Here is a 16,970-nt window from a genome sequence, read left to right on the forward strand (position 1 = left end):
CAAAGTACAAACAGAGATTTTATTTTAAAAAGTTCAAATTCAGTTCCAAAACTTACAGTATGCATTCAACACAAATACATTAACTTTATGTGCATTTGATTGGTTAAAATAATCTACAGTCAAGAGTTGCTTCAGGCATTATGAGCATCTCACATGTTTCACATAAATTGGCCCGAGTGGTGTTAATAAAGTTCTTTGTATTGTATTTATTGTAGTTGTTAGTTATTTTTCTTATGACATTTATTCATCCCACATTTTTCGTACACTCGTCTTTAACTGTTTGCTTTAAATTTCATGAAATAAAAAGAAATTATTCATCCCTTAAAAAATCCTCCCCTCCTGGTCTGCTCATTCCTTCCAGCTGAGCCCAAGTGTCTCGGCAATGAAGGAAAAGATGTGCGTGTCTTCTAAGATGGCCTTGGCGGTGGGTTTACCTGCACCGTGCCCGCTACGCGTGTCCACTCGGACCATCAGAGGCTGACGCTGCACCGAGCTGCTGCCCACGCCGTGCTGCAAGGCAGCACAATACTTCAGGGTGTGGAGAGGCACCACACGATCATCGTGATCGGCTGTCAGAAGCAGGACAGCAGGGAACGGGGGGCCAGAGTAAGGTGGCGGAGGCAGATTATGAAGAGGAGAATACCTGGAGAGAAGGTGAGAAAGACCGGTTGGAAGCAAAATGTGAGGGAACTCTCTGTATCAGAGAGAGGGAGTGAATATGGGGGTGATTCATCAACTTTAAACGTGTGATTCATTTGCTCTGCTGGTATTTTTTGGCACATGTGGGCGAGTGTAAAGCTGAGAACAGACCACAAGATTACTGAAACCAACAAAGACTAAACAGCTGACACGTAATAACGATTTACACCAACATGCACAGATTCTTACAGTCCTGTGATTCAGAGAGAAGAAAATACTGAACAACTGACTGAACACGACGGACAACACACCACGAAGACTACAAACAGAGACAGCCTCCAAACAATCCAGCAGGAGGACAAGGTCACATGTGGGACCAGAATAAAATCCATCAAAACAGCTGTCTCTGCTAATGTAAGCTTCAGTCAAAGCAGAAAAGGTAAAGAAATGTGTTGAAATGCTAAATCTAGACACGACGGCGGATGGAGAGACGGTAACCTGAAGGAAAGGTGAACCTCAGGCGAGCTGGAGCTCTGCACAGGAACCTGCATGAACCGCACGACAACACAGCTCTCGTCCCTGAATCCTGAGCACTATTTTAATATTAGCTTGCAGTTTTTTGGAGAGTTTTTTCTTTAATTTGTATTTTTCAACAGTCACACACACAAAATGAAAACGAGGTTTTATATATTAAACGAGAACATTGTCGCAAAAAGGAATTTTGTGGTTTTATCTTGACTATCTTGTTTTCACGATCGCTGGACGTCAAAACTGTAACTGAAAAGAAAACGCGATCAATTGTCCATATTAAGACCAGCTTGGTCTGATCAGTCACGACGGCAGAGAGACACGAGGATGTGATCATACAGTAAGCATGACGATTTCTCACGCTACAGCGCAGTGATTTGTCGCGTGTGTGCGCGTGTGTGTTTCGTACTTGATGAGCCACTTGAACTGCTCCGGGTCGTCTGAACAGCCGTAGTCGGTGGTCCAGGCGTGGCCGATGGTGAATTTGTGGAACTTCAGCATATCCATCACCCCCACCTCTGCCACAGCACAGCCGAACAGGTCTGGACGCTGGTTCACGCAAGCCCCTGTGTGCATATTCAAAATGTGTGTTAGAAATACACACACTGTAACACACACATGCGGCCCCTTTACTTCACAGGACACAATCACTCCTAAACAGCCTTTTACACACCAGGGAAGAAGGCATTAGTTGGGTTTGTGTGACGCCATATGGCAGCCAGCCTTGGGTAAATGATGTGACTAATCACTGTTTAATGTGCTGTTTAATAGATAAATTAATTGAAGCTAAGCAGCTAACTACTCTTAGATGAATTTGACATTCGCAATTATGCCAGAGATGCGGTAAAAAAACACAAAACATGGTGATGAGTCCAGCTGAGACCAGAGATGGATCAGTGAGCTCAGCTGGCTCAGTGGTGGCTTTGAAAAGCTGCAAGAACAACACAATGCCCCGTGTTGTTAGTCAGCAGCCTTAATGCTTAAATCGCATATCAAGTGGGAGCTGCTCCGCTAAACCGGGGAGGACATCGAGGTAAAGCTCCATCACCAGATCTCTGCTTTAAAAATAAAGAGCAGGTTTCCCCACTTTTAGTTACAGCTCCTCAATGCATCACGTCATGGACTGATGCTTTACAGCTTCCAGGGTATAACTTTAAAAAACCTCCACTTTCTCTGGTTTCTATGTCCTCACACTAAAATACACACACACGCAGAGTGGACCCTGCGCTTACCCACTAGCAGCCCTCCGTTCGAGGCGCCGTTGACAGCGATGCGACTGGGCGTGGTGTACTTCTCCTGGATGAGATACTCTGCCGCACACTGGAAGTCGTCAAAGCAATTCTGCTTGTTTCCTAACGAACCAGCTGCAAAGACACGGCAAAGCAGAAACTGTGTGAGCGCAGAATTAAGACGACAGCAAACTTACAATGTAGTGTTTTCTAACGCAGACGGGTGCACCTTTGTGCCAGGTGAGGCCGTACTCTCCGCCCCCTCTGATGTTGGCCACTGCCAGGACTCCTCCCAGGTGTCTCACAAACAGCAGGTAGGCAACACTGACAGAGGACAGACAGGAAATGAAGCCACATGAGTACAAACAGCAAACGGATGCTTTTGGATTAGAAATGGTAAATGTTGCTTATGTAGACACAGTTATGACAAACCTTCGAAAAGACTCATTTAAGGTCGCTTTTATGCATCGTATTTATTTGAGATTACATTTTTGTTGATGCTTTCTGCCTTTAAATTACATGATTCGTGCGATGATTCGTGGAGGCTTTTAAACTGCAGTGGTACAGCTGTGCCTCCTGTGTGGGCATGAAAAACAACAGTGACCTCTTCTTCTTCCAGGCACTGAGTATGCACACAGTGTTTCTCAAGCACCACTGATGTATGTATTTGCACCTACTCAAGAGAAATCAGACTCTGGTGTTTGTGATCTCTGTTTTGAAGTATCTGAGAATTGCTGGCGTGTTGGAAACAGCGACAACAAGCAGCAATCAGCTCACCCTCATGTGCCAGCCAATCAGAAATCTCCTTCCCAGTCCTCCAGGACCTCGCCTGTATGTTTCTAAAACGACGTCTGATTCCTGAATCATTTGCATTTTCATGATATCATGACTGCTGGATACATCGTACAGTGCATGGCAGTGAAAAGCGAGCGGAGACGATCAGTTTAAGAGCAGAGGATGGTTCTGCAGGACAAACACGGCAGCTCGTTTATGCTTTGTAGAAAGCCGGCACATCCTTTATTCCATTACTCCGACTCTTTGGACATTTTTGGAAATCATCTGTGTCTGCTTGGCTTTGTGCAACAAAGAGCAGAGTGGTCCTGTACTTACTTGTAGTAAGGTTGTATGGAGGCCTCAAAGCCTCCGTAGCCATAAAGGAAGACCGGATGAGTCCCGTCCTTCTTCAGGCCCTTGGCGTGAACTAAGAACATGGGGATCTTGGTTCCATCTTTACTGGGATAAAACACCTGCAAAAGTGTGAGAGAAGATGGATGAAATCAGTCTTTCAGCAGGTCTTATGTTATTAAATGGCGCAGCTTTCACATAAATGAGTTTTTAATAAGTCTAAACTGAGCTGCTCACACACCATTTCCTGCTGAGCATTCTGGGAAATCTGTTTTAAGATATGTAGCCAGTAGATGTGATAAGACAGCAGGAAGAAGAATAAAGAGGAAGATGAGAAAGAGTCATGGTGGAGACGTGCGGTCACCTGGCTGGTCTGATAGTCCTCTTGCTTGATGCCTTTCACCTCCACCTCCCTGAACACTCTGGGCTCGGGTTTCGACTCGCCCAAATCACAGTGGTAGATGATGCCTGTGCACCACAGAGCAAAGGTCATGTGAGTGTGAGGATACTGTGTGTAGTGAGATTTTATAGCATTTAGCTTTTATGGCATTTATTTTACTATTATGAGACAGCAGAGGAAAAAATGTATGACCTGGTGTAGTGAAGGACGTGAACTTGTAGAAGAAGTCGGAGTGTTTCTTCTTGCAGCTCACTCCACCCACTGTGCCGACATCCAGCGGCAGGTCCCTGACCAGCTGGCCTGTGGACAACTCGTACACCTGCAGGATGTCCTTCACGTCATGGAGGTAGTTGACCAGCAGGTGGTGCTGGTTCACACAGGCGACAAAGCCTGCAGACATAAATAAAGAGGAAGTTAGAGACAGTGAACATGACAGGGTGGAGCTGGTGTTATTAAAAACACTGTTGCCAAAGGAAACAGCATGCGTGTCATTAGTTTTCCTTTCTCTTGTTTCTGCCAAAAACCTCCTCTCTGCCAATCCTCCTCATTTATCTTGATAAGAAGGAGTCGTCTCATGATCCTGGGGTGCAGCCAGATGTAGAGACTATGGACTGAACATGACTGCACTGATTAGTGAGGTTACCTGAGATGTTACTGTACAGTTAATACAAGTGTGGGCCACGGATGGATTCACTGTAACATGATGATGTCTCATCGGCAGCCAGCAGGGGGCAGTCTAATACACTATAAGTGTGATAGATGTAGACTGCTCAGCAGGCGCCAGAGGCTGCCTTCTCCTGGTTACTGTTTATTACACACAGTAACTTCTCTTCCATGAGTGGCATTTTACCTTTGAGTGTCCTCGCTGACAAAGACAATACAGAGTGAGCTGATCACAGGCTTTTTACTGCATATCAATGACATTATGCTCAACAGCCTGACGCCCACAACCACCACCGTCATTACAAGGACCAACTTATGGTGTGAAGAATGGATATTGAACGTATTACTGACAGTGCTCTCAGTGTACCAGCTGCATAAGTGCTGTATTGTTAAATAAGCTGGTGAACACAGAAGTGGCTTTAAAAGCAATGGAATAACATGATATAATCAGACTCCTCGCTGTGGACTGCATGCTTTCAATGACCGTGTATAATACTCCACCTGGATGGGAAATGCATAATGTGAAAACATCACGAAGTGAAAAAACTAGTCTTAAAATATTGTAAAAACTTGCCTCAAACAGTAAAATCGGAGAAAGCTTAAGATAATGAACTTGGAGTGATAAAGCAGTATTACCATCATTGGCAGCATACAGACAATGAATGGCTTATAACACACTATCATGCAGTTCTATGCAGCTCTGAGGACATTTTAAGTTCACACTAAAGGACAATATTTGTCAGCACTTACAACTTCTCCTATGAGGACACGTTTCATAGGTTTACAGCTGTGTTTCATTACGCTGTCGATCCAGCATGGACGCCCACACGATCAGAAATAAAATGTTGCCCAATCATCAAATATTTTTTTCCATGTTTCTTTCATTCCAGTATCTGTTTATTTCTGTGTTTTGCACACAGAAGACATGTATATATGTTTAAGAAATCTCTAAGCAGAGTTACCGTCATTTGAATGACTCATGACTAAAAAAAAGTCATGTTGAAGTGCTTATGGGCGAAGTTTCACTTTTTGAGCAGACTTCCCTCTGACGAAGTCTTCGACCACGGACACACAACTTCCCCCTTGCTGCGGTGGGACAGTGATCGAAACATTTGGACAGATATTCTGCGAAAAATTGTTTTGTAAGACTCTCTGGGCTGAATTGTGGAACTGTGATTCCACGTATAAGCCCTTTACGTACTTCTAACGCTCAGTGGAGTTTTCACAGGCTCGAACAGAAGCCCACAGGTCTGTTTTACAAACTGCTGCAAGATCTTTCAGACGTATCACATTTCTTCTGTAGAGAACTGATACTACAAAGGTAGACGACATAGCTGACTCGTCTTCTATTGACATTTCCATTCGGTCTCACCCAGGACATCCTTGTCGTGCTGAGGAATGAGAGAAGTCCAGTGCTGCCGGTCTGGTTTCTGGATGTCTATGTTGAGGACACAGTACCGAGGGGCATCCAGGTTGGAGCGGAACGTGAATACGGTTCCCTCATTGGTGATATACGAGTACTGGGCGTCAAAGTTGTCCACAAGTTTGACCCACGGCAGCAGGCCTGGAGGAGAAAATGACAAAAACTCAGTCATTAAAGATGCATTATGTGACTTTCATTCATTCATTATTGACCAGTGAGAGATGCACTTAATTTAATGTCTGGCAGAGGAAAAAACACAGCCCTTCTCTGACCTGAATCATGGAGGCCTGTGAAGACCAATAACACTTTCGCAATAGGCTGGAGCTAGAAAGTGTAAAATTTCCTATGTGTGTGGGAAGATTTTCGAAGAGAAAACCGGCTGCAAAGTGAATTCTGACATCGCAGCGTCTGATGAAATAACCGTTGACTCACTGGCATTGTCAGCAACTACTGTAATTCAGGCAGATGTTATCTATTGAAAGTCTAACCTCTAGAAAAGCTGATGGGGGACAGTGAATGCAGCGCAGAACCCTCATTTCCCTGTAATGTCAGGTCTTGAGGTGGGAAACTGGTGGTACAGATTTCCCTAAATATCAATCCCTGCTCGCATTCACAAACAGGCCCATGCAGGAAATGTTCCTGAACATCTCAGGGACAGACTGCATGTGTGGACGACACAGACCTGTGATGCCATCGGGGAGCTGCTGAAGGTCACAGTACCACAGCTGGTTGACAGGCTCACAGCCTTCAGTGATGGACAGAACAGCATATCTGCCATCATCCGATATCTGGGAGGAGGAAAGAATTAAGAGAGGTAGGAAGAAGGCAAAGAAAGAAGGAGAGAAAGGCACGCGAGTATGTGAATAGAGTCTTTGCTCTAACAAATTGCTCACAGCTCCTATTGGACATGGCGCACCAAGCAGCCAGGTCATCAATACTTTCAAAATACCAAAGAGTATTAGAGAAAGTTTGCAGTACAGTTTGCATTTCACAACTTAATATTTTCTTCCTACATTGGGTGAGAAAGTACACACAAGTGACGACACAATTTCTAAGATGAGTTCTTGTTGATATGCAAATCAGAATATTAAATTAAGCTCTAATGCGCCCGTCCACGTGCAGCACTGCCACGTTTAAGTTTGTACTCACACCATAGACGGTTGGAAAACTAAGACTCATAACAGCAGATACAATCGACGGCAACAACAAACAAACAATTACAAGATTGAGGAAACTCACGGATGAAACCTCACAGCAATCTGCCGATGGATAACACTCAAACAAAAATGGTCTTGGTACGTTGGCAAAGATCCAATCTATGACACTCCACCAAAATATTTAGTCCAAACCACAATGATAATTAACAGAAAGCTTCAAACTGGCCAGGAGACATGCTAATCGCTCAGGTTTCAGTGCTCAGCAAGTACATGTGGGTGATATGTTGGTTTCAAAATGGCTTGAAATGATACAGTAAATGGCAAAAATATAAAGATATATAACCTAACTATGAGTATAAATACACATATAGGTTTCCTAAATAGAAATACTAAGATGGGTGTTTTAGGCTAACTGTATAGAAATGGTATGACGATGACCTGAATCACTAATGACTGAAGATTACTATGAACTTACAGTTACTGAACTGTGCCACTTCGGATGTTCAGGGAACTCTGCAACCAGGATGTCCTCTGACTGCTTGGTGCCGATGACGTGGAAGTACAGCTTCTGGTTGATGTTGCTGGTGGTCTCCGTGCCTTTAATGAAATACAGACGGGTTTAGTTTTCAATACATTCATACAGTCTTTGCACAATGAATGGTTTTGATTACAGCTGTCGTTTCTTTGTGTGCGTGGTGACTCTTCCTAACCATCGGTTTTGCCTTCCTGCCGTGGGTAGCAGTTATAAAAGACGCCCTTGGCATCATGAGTCCAGGCCAAGCAGCTGAATTTAACCCTCTCCAGCACATCAGGCAGTTTGGTGAGGTCATCAGCCTTCATGAAATGCACTGTCACCCAGTCCGAACCACTGCTGCTCAAACCATAAGCGAAATATTCACACTCCTCTGACAGACGGCCCACTGGATAGAGAGAGGGACAAAGCAAAGAAGGGGGATTCAAGAGTGTAAATCTTTTTATATAACAGTCTATGTGCTCTGCAGTTTGGCTCACTCTTCAGTGCCACAGTGCCATCTTCAGAGAGTTTATTCGGGTCAAAGAATACGGTGGACGGTCCATCCAGAGAGTCCTGCACATACAGCACATCCTGGTTCTGAAGCCCTTCGTTGTGAAAGTAGAAATACCTGGAAATAAAAACAGGAAATAGGGTAACAACCAGCATTTTTCTTTAATCTCAAACCTGCAGTTCACAGGCACTGCACAGGCTGAAAAACAGCTACGCTTATGAGAGGGACTATCTTCAAATTTCAGCGAGTACCTCTTCCCTCTTTTGTAAGGGCAGCTGTATTTGGGATAGTCGTAGAGCTCAGTGAGACGCTGGTGGAACTGAGCCTGGACAGCGCACTGCTCCAGGTACGGCATGGTCAGCTTGTTCTGCTCCTCAACAAAGGCCTGACAAAGAAAAGGAGGGGGGGGGGGGGGTGAAATTTGGAGTAAAGAAACAGCTTCAGCTGTCTGCAACAGGTCCACACCTGCTATTGTGTCTTTCAATAAACCCCCCAAATATGGAGCTCAACTTTTATTTGTATTTTTTATTTAACCTTTATTTAACCAGGCGAGTCATTAAGGACACATTCTTATTTACAATGGTGGCCTGGCAAAAGGCAAGAGCCTTTGAGGAGAAGGGGACAAAGTACATTACATAAAAGACAGTAGCATAAAACACAACCACGGGCAAGTGGCCAACAAATAGCAGCATCAGGTAGTACAGCAACAACAAAAGTAGCGCACACATGCAGCAGGATGGGAGAAGCAACATCAGCCAAAAATAAAAGTAGTAATGTAGTAAAAGTAATGCAACAAATATACAAAAAGACCAACAACAAATAGCAAGACTGGCAGAGCAACAAAAGCAGCAGAAGGGGAATTAAACATTTATCAGATGTAATTATTCATAACAAGGTTAAATTATTTCCAAATTCATATTATTTTTTTTTAGATATTTACAGCTAAAAATAACTGGTTTGCTCGATATTTATATTTACAAAGTGATTTGGAAGGAAAAGGAAAACAATGTAAACATTACTCACTGCAAAAGTTGTACGATAAGTGGAAGCCAACAGAAAACAGAGGCAATTCTTACACATATCTCTCTAACAGCATTGACACAAATGAAAATCTACAAGTAATACAATACAAATTGATGGCAAGAATAGACTAGAGTTAATATGTTTAAGTTTAATCCAGATTCCTGATCGGCGTATGAAGTGTCGCCTCCCTCGTGCACTCCTTCTAGTTTTGTACAAAAGTGAACAAAGTGTGGAATGAAATCCATCTATTACTTGTAAAACAATTCAGCTGTGTGTTTTTCCCAAGGAATAGCATATTATGTTTTCCTCCCCTGTAAAACACTTGAAAACAGAGAGCCCTATCTGACAGATTTGGAACGAACCGATGAGATCTCATTTGAGCATGGAAAAGACGTGTCTGAAAAAGACAATAAATCAGCTCAATGGGGTACAGAAGTACATTTGTGAGGGCCCAAAACACTTAATAATAACTTGGAGAATTCATCAAGTGTTGGATCGCTCGCTCACTGACAAGATGTGGGAGTAGCCCATTGTGAGACACCTTTGTGAAGTCTGCATGTATGTTTTATGTTTGCAGGCAGTAGGATTTGGGAGGTGACACGTAAGATGAATGAATGTTAATGTACGTGTGTCTCGCATATTGCATCTTATGAAAGTATTAATATTATACGTCAGCCTGACACCATCCAAGAATAAACTATTTTATACATCAAGGTATTATTATATCTGTTTATTGGTAAGAGATTGTGTAGTAAAAATACTGCAATTACAAAAAAACCCTGACATACCATTGTTTCTGCAGCATCAGGGTCTTCCAGCCATACATAGGGATCAGAGATCTTACTTCCATGGTACTCATCCACCTGTTGCAAAGAAAAAGACGTTAGACAGAAAGAAACACAAGAACATACACACGTGAATGACAAGTATGTTTAATCTTTAGTACTTTCTTTACAGAGAGGATTCTCCTGTGCAACACTATGGAAGTTCAAAAACACATTGCAGCTGCAAGGTTAAGTGTCAAATGCGTCTTTAATATTTGGCTTGTCAGTCGAGCCAAGTGATAAAATGATCTTGATACAGGGTGGTAATAAAATTTGTCGAGAACCCTGATGAACTTTGGAAAGTTTTTACCCGTTATGGGTAGATCTACCACCCTATCGCACATCAAAAATAAACAAAACCCAGTTGGCAGTTTCTGGATTGCAAGTCAAAGTACATGTTCGCACATTTCTTACACGCCTACGTTCTGGTTTCCATGAAGTCAGAAGACATTTGCCCACTATGAAACCTACGCGAAACCCACATATTGCAAAACAGCAATTGGATTGTGTCCATTACCGTATCAGCTTTTTCCTCAATTGAGCTCAGATGAAGAACATATTTTTTTCCTGTACTTCAAAATCAAATGAAAAAAATACAAAAAAGGTTGGGGTTTTTTATGTCGAACAAATTACCACGAAACTAATTACCTTTTTTTTCACCCCAGTTTTTCTTTACAGAGAGGATTCCCCTGTGCAATACTATGGACGTTCAAAAACATGTTGCAGCTGCAAGTTTAAGTGTCAAATGCATCTTTAATATTTGGCTTGTCAGTCGAGTTGAGTGATAAAATGATCTTGATACGGGGTGGTAATAAAATTTGTCGACAACCATGATGAACTTTGGAAAGTTTCTACCCGTTATGGGCAGATCTATCAGCCTATTGCACATCAAAAATAAACAAACAAAACCCAGTCTGCAGTTTCTGGATTGCAAGTCAAACTACACATTCGCACATTTCTTACTGCAAAACACTGTTTAAGCTACCGGTGAAGACAGTGGATGTGAAACTGATGACCTCTGGAAAAGAGGGAAAAAAAACGAGTGAAACCGAAATTCATGAAAGAGACGTGCAGGTTAGTCAGTCAGCTCCCAAAACAGGAATGTGAAACACAACAAATATTCACCTGAAAGGTACCATGCCAGTGATGCCCATTTTTTTTATGTTAATAAGCTATATGCTGAATTAAGTAGTGAATCCTCTGGTTTCTTCCAGCATCAGTCAATACGGAAAAAAATACTGTGATCATGCTTTTTTCCATTTTGCCCAGCCCTACTTGCTTGACAGCTTGATGTTAGTCAACACCGCAATCAATGATATCGGTGCCTTTGAAACACCGACTTTGATGCACCACTGAGCAAGTTCTCTTAAGACACACAAAAAAATGTGTCCACCCATTCCCAGTCGATGTTCTGGTTCTTGTTCCCAGTAATTGTTTTCTATTCACCTAAAATGACACGTGAACATCTTTTTAGGCTTAGAAGTGTTAACATTAGGTTTAGCTATTAACATGCTATAGAATCATTAACAGTGTTGGTATATTAGCACTTTGAAGGCAGGCGTGGAGTTGCCAGCTGCCACTCTGCTACTGGCTTGTGGTGGAGGAGGTTGAGTTTCTCTACCGATGAATGACATACCCTTAGGTCATTTGGATTATGATGACGAGCTGCGCCAAATTTCTGTCGCAATCTTTCCCCTGAAAATTTCACTTTAGCTTGGCATCATTTGAAAGACAACACAATGCAAGTGAAAGTGGGTATGCACAGGTTTGTTCCACCAGTTGAGTCAGATGTGTTGACTTGACACAGGAGCAACAGCAGCTCACCTACAAAGTGGTAGACCAAGCAAACTTACACAACAAGGCCAATGAGTGCTGAAGCCAGCCAATGGGTTTCCATGGCTGAGCAGCTGAATGCAAGCCTCAGATTGCCCTCAGCCAATTGGGAAAATAAGATGACGCTCACCAGTGGCAGACAACAAGTAACTATCGGTTGATATTCGCCTTGCATCCCTAGTACAAATGCTCACACGCTCCAAAATCAGGGAGAACATCTTCCCAGAAGAGTGGCGGCTGTTATAGCTGTAAATGGGAGTAAAACTCCATTATAATGTCCATGATTTCAAAATGGAGCGTCCAACAAGCTCACATAGGTGGGATGGTTCTCAGTCCACCGACTTTTGGCTATATATTGTATGTTTCAAACATATACTGTAGTAATGTTAAAGCAGCTTTATTTCACCAGATATGTGCAGCTTTTAACATGGAGTCAGTATCAGGAGGGAAAGGTCAGATGGGTGCATCTCCAACACTGAAAAGAGGACAAAATTAACTCTCTGCAGAGTTATCTGTCAGGAGGAACATCTGGTGCTTTCACACGCCTACATTCTGGTTCCTAAGAAGTCAGAGGACATTCGCCCAGTTCTGAACCTACGCAAGACCAGCATATTGCAAAACAGCGATTGGATTGCGTCCATTACCGTGCACAGATGTATCAGTTGCTTAATCTCTGAGAACAATCAAGTCAAATCAAGTTTATTTGTATTATCTGGTTTCATGTGCAGTGTCCACGTAGAAAAGTCTTTACAGGTTGGTAACAGTATGCATTTACAGCCAAGGGGCTGCCTCATCACATCACATCAACTTTTTCCTCAATTTTGAGCTCAGATGTAGAACTTATTTTTTTCTGTACTTCAAAATCAAATGAAAAAAATACAAAAAAGGTTTATATGCCGAACAAATTACCATGAAACTAATTACCTGTAAGTATCTATATGTTATAGTGAAAATGACCCTATGTGCATTTTTATTATTTTAAAATACTGAAGAAAGACTGTGGTTATTATCTTTGCAATGTAATGACATCTGGGTAAATGATGTTATTTATCAGATTTACTAGACTTTTCTGTTTGTTGTGTAACGCAAGTTTGTGGCGTCTGCATCTCATGCACCTGCAATCAAGGTGAGGCCTCCTTGGCCGTGCTGTGCTCGCACTGGTGGCTCAGTTGCAAACGCTGCAGAATCGTGCACAGCGGTACAGGAGCAAGCTTTAAACACAATGGAAAGCATAAAGCCAGGACTGCAGTTATCGTTGAGCACACTGAAAGGTCATAACCTCATTTGCAGATTCTAATCACCTTAAGAGGAGTTTACATTCCAGTCACACAGAAGTGACATATGGTGCGTTTAAAGGCTCATTCTGAGCATTCAGAATTATATTCCTGGTGCTATGAAACAGCCTTTAAACCACCTTGTCGGCTGAAAACATGACTAAACGGCCGAATGAATGAATAAAAATGGGAGGGAGGAGCTTGTTTTTACTTAGTACCGAATCAAAAGCATGTGTTTGGGGGGCTGGGGTTGTGTTGAAGGAGCACCAACCGCAGGGAATCTTCACCATCAGAGGAACAGTGCTCGTATCAAAACTTAAACCCTTGAGACACACCTCAGCTCTCAGCGGGACGAGCACCGTGAACGCATCGTTTCGTGTGTTCTGACAAAACTAACGTTTCTCAGCCAAACGAATGCAGCCAAAACTCCCCCTGCATGACTTTCTCAGCCGCTGTCAAACTTTTGTTTTTGTTTCTTCGTTCGCCATTTTCTTTTCTGACCCTCCACCCGTCACTGGCTGCGTGGCTTTTCTTGTCTCTTCCTGGTTCTAACTTTTTCTGGTCGTGTGCTTGAACCAGCGATTTTCACCGACTGACAGACAGAGAAAGCGCTCAGCGTGACTCCGACACTGACCTTAGATTCATCTCTTCTCGCTGCCGGATACTTAAACGCCATGGCGGGGTTTCCTAATGTGTCCCTCTGTTTCCCTGGCTCGCCTTTTTGTCGCTACTTTGTTCTTTTCTCTTATTTATTGTTCTGACAGGAGCCACTCGAACCAGTCAATGGAGCCTTGAAATGAAAGTGAAAGCATCATTTTTCGCGCACACTCAAACGTTTGTGCGAATCGCCTGTGTCTGTTCTCGAGACAGGAAATGGCGTCACCCAAGATGTGCCACGTCTTACGCACAGTGCGTATGTTCGCGCGCAGTTTCGATTTTTATAATATGCGCAGTTTACGACATCCCCGCCAGAAAGTACATTCGAGAGACTGAATAAGAGCTCGTTCCTCTTCTTATACTCTTCATAGTGCGTCACATACTAAGTGTCTAAACTCCCACACTGACAAACATACGAAAAATTATTTCGTCTTTGATGCTATAGAAAAGTATTTTTAGGCTCCTACGTTCGTAAGAGGTTACATACCTTCCGTCGTCACCGATGAACTGCGTTTATATATCTGATTAACAGCGATTTTCCACGTTTTTTCTTCTCTTTTGAAAAACCTTCACCGTACTTCTCAGTTTCAAAAACACTTAAAAACTCACACTGAATCTGCGTGTTCCCGCGAGATCAGTGCAGGCAGATGCGCATGCGCAGTCTGATTTGCGCAACGGTAGAAAACGGACAGAAAAAACCAAAGCAGCAATTATTTTTTAGTTTTCTCGTATATTAGATTGCCCATTTCAACAGGAAAACACAGTTCTCTCCCCTGTCTGATGCCCAGACAAAAGAAAAAATGTGAAATTCTGATGCATTTTTCTGTTTTGCTTTTGCCAGATCGAACAGAACAACTGAATCTTTGGATGATACACGTTGTTTTTATTTGTCAATTAATCATTTAGTCCATAACATGTCAGAATAAACGTGAAAATAAATACCCACCATAATTTTCCAGATATCAAGATGGCATTGTTCTTGTTTTGTCTAACCACCAGTCCGAAACCCAATGATATTACATTTACGATGCTGCCACCAGAGAAAAGAAGTAAAACCTTACATTGGAAAAGCAAGTGCTTGCAAACATTTTCCTTGACATTTGAGTTAAATGATATAGCCAATCAATTATCAAAATAGTACATTTTTTCAGTCCATTTTTTAAAGATTTCATCTCCAAAGCTTTTGCAATCAGCCGGTCTTATTACCTGCGGCAGAGAATGTTCTTCACCACACTTCAACCTGTAATGATTTTGAAACAATTAACTGAGGATTATATTATTCATCTGTCTTTCTTTTCTTCTGCCTGGCATATGTCCCGCAAATCAAATCACTAATGCAGTCATCTGAAAATTGGCCCAGTATGTGGCAACAACAACTGCATTGTGTAATTTGCCGTTAAACAGAAAATGACACACACCAAAACCACAAGAGTAACGTGTACATTGCCAAGAAAAATGTCTGTGTTTGAAGGCATTTCCATGTCATTCAATAAAAGCAAGTTTTATATAATTCATATTCCCGGAAAGACAGATTTTACAGTAGCCCAACAGGTAAATATTGTTAGCTTTGCCTTCGCCACCACCATAAACTCGTGTCATTCCATCACTTGAACTGGATCTGTTTGTTGTGTTGTGAGTTAAGCTGCGACAGGTTTGAAGGTAAAACATGTTGAGACAGTGTGCATCCTGGATTAAGAGCCCTCAAGATGGAGGGAAGGGGTCTGAAACAGAGCGCAAGAATAAAAACAAAAACATAGTCGCAGACATGTAATCTGTCTAATCCACAAAGCTGTGAAAACGACTGCCGAGAAACGGGGGAGGGAAGGACGGGAAAGATGGAGGATAGGGAGTTAGAAAGAGGGCTAATTTCAAACTAATTTAGCTAAGGTGATTAAGTGAGACTGGCTTGATGAGAAAATAAGCTGTTAGAAGGCCCCTGACCTTGTTTCATCGTACTTACCTCTCCGTCTCAATGTTTGTGGGCTATATAATAATATTTTAGACACCAGTTACAATAAGAGTTTACGTTCTATAGATTACGCAGTGATAAAGCAAGAACCATTCCTTTTATAAGTGAAAGCTATCAACAATGATTAGATCACATTACTTCTGCTTTATTTACAGAAAGAACGCTAAGAAGCTTCGATCTTGCCCAAGTGAAAAAATTAAAAGTACACTTTATGCTATTTTTGTCACCTTCAAGTATACTTATATTTACTCAAGTAGTTCCTTGAGGACTACTTGAGTATACTTGAAGTGTCAATAGTATGTCAAACTGGCACAAATTTCTACAAGCTTTAAGTGTACTGAAGTACACCGGTGAAAATCCTGATTCAAACCACACTTGCAGTATAGTTGTATTCACCAGTGTGTTGGAAAAACACTTAAATGTACTTAAACTAATGTTAGATAAAAGTATGCTTTAATCCTTTAATTATGTATGTTAGTAGTGTATTAGAAAGGACTTGAAAATAAGTATTCTTTTCATAAGTACACTTCTGACTACAATTTATAATACACTTACAATAAAGCACACTTTTTAGTACTTTGAAGTAGCATTTTAAGTTCTGCAGAATTACTATACATTTTTAATACATTTAAGTAGAACCACCTAATTTTTACGTTATGATTGAATAACTTATTTATGACCTTCTGCGGTCGTTATAAGAAAACTTACTGCTCTTTTGCTTTTTTCTGTGCTACATCTAACACTGCAAATGCTAAATAAAATCTACATTGTATCAAATTTCGTTTTATCTTACTTGCAGAAGCAATGATGATAAAGGGACAACACTTGGGAGCAAAGTAGCCAGCTTAAGCCAGCGGTGAATCATGGCTTTGGTGATTACCTAATAACTGTATGGCAACAAGTGCTTTAATTGGCAGTAAAGCCTGCAGAGGATCCATAATCTTTGGGGCCACTGGGGATGAAAGTGGACCAGGCCAAGCCAAAGGCAGATGGGCTGTTATGGAAGCAGATATTTGAGGTCCCAGACAGCCTGAGCCATCGCTGAGCCCTGCAGAGGCACGGCTAGGCTGGCTGGGCCCCTACGGTGGCTGGCTTTGGCCTGGCCTGCATGTCGTGCTGTGCAGATGGGCTAATTGGCTGGAGAGACCCAGGTAGTTTGCCAATCTGCGAAGACAGAGAGATTAGATTAGCCATGTCAGAT

At 42.2% G+C, this 16,970-nt stretch overlaps 1 protein-coding gene across 1 annotated transcript; it reads right to left on the bottom strand.

Annotated features, from left to right (window-relative positions):
- On the bottom strand, window positions 1-14,024 carry LOC139345854 (prolyl endopeptidase-like). Its single transcript, XM_070984715.1, has 15 exons — window positions 13,778-14,024; window positions 10,001-10,075; window positions 8,441-8,574; window positions 8,176-8,306; window positions 7,875-8,084; window positions 7,640-7,761; window positions 6,690-6,795; window positions 5,957-6,148; window positions 4,114-4,311; window positions 3,886-3,989; window positions 3,507-3,643; window positions 2,626-2,720; window positions 2,400-2,531; window positions 1,577-1,733; window positions 1-643 (listed from the first exon to the last, which is right to left on the bottom strand). The coding sequence occupies exons 1-15, from the start codon at window positions 13,817-13,819 to the stop codon at window positions 349-351; spliced, it is 2,130 nt and encodes a 709-aa protein (XP_070840816.1). The 5' UTR covers window positions 13,820-14,024; the 3' UTR covers window positions 1-348.
- Between the last annotated feature and the right edge of the window lie 2,946 nt (window positions 14,025-16,970).

This window comes from Chaetodon trifascialis, chromosome 17 (assembly GCF_039877785.1).
Source record: "Chaetodon trifascialis isolate fChaTrf1 chromosome 17, fChaTrf1.hap1, whole genome shotgun sequence".
Classification (NCBI taxonomy): Eukaryota; Metazoa; Chordata; class Actinopteri; order Chaetodontiformes; family Chaetodontidae; genus Chaetodon; species Chaetodon trifascialis.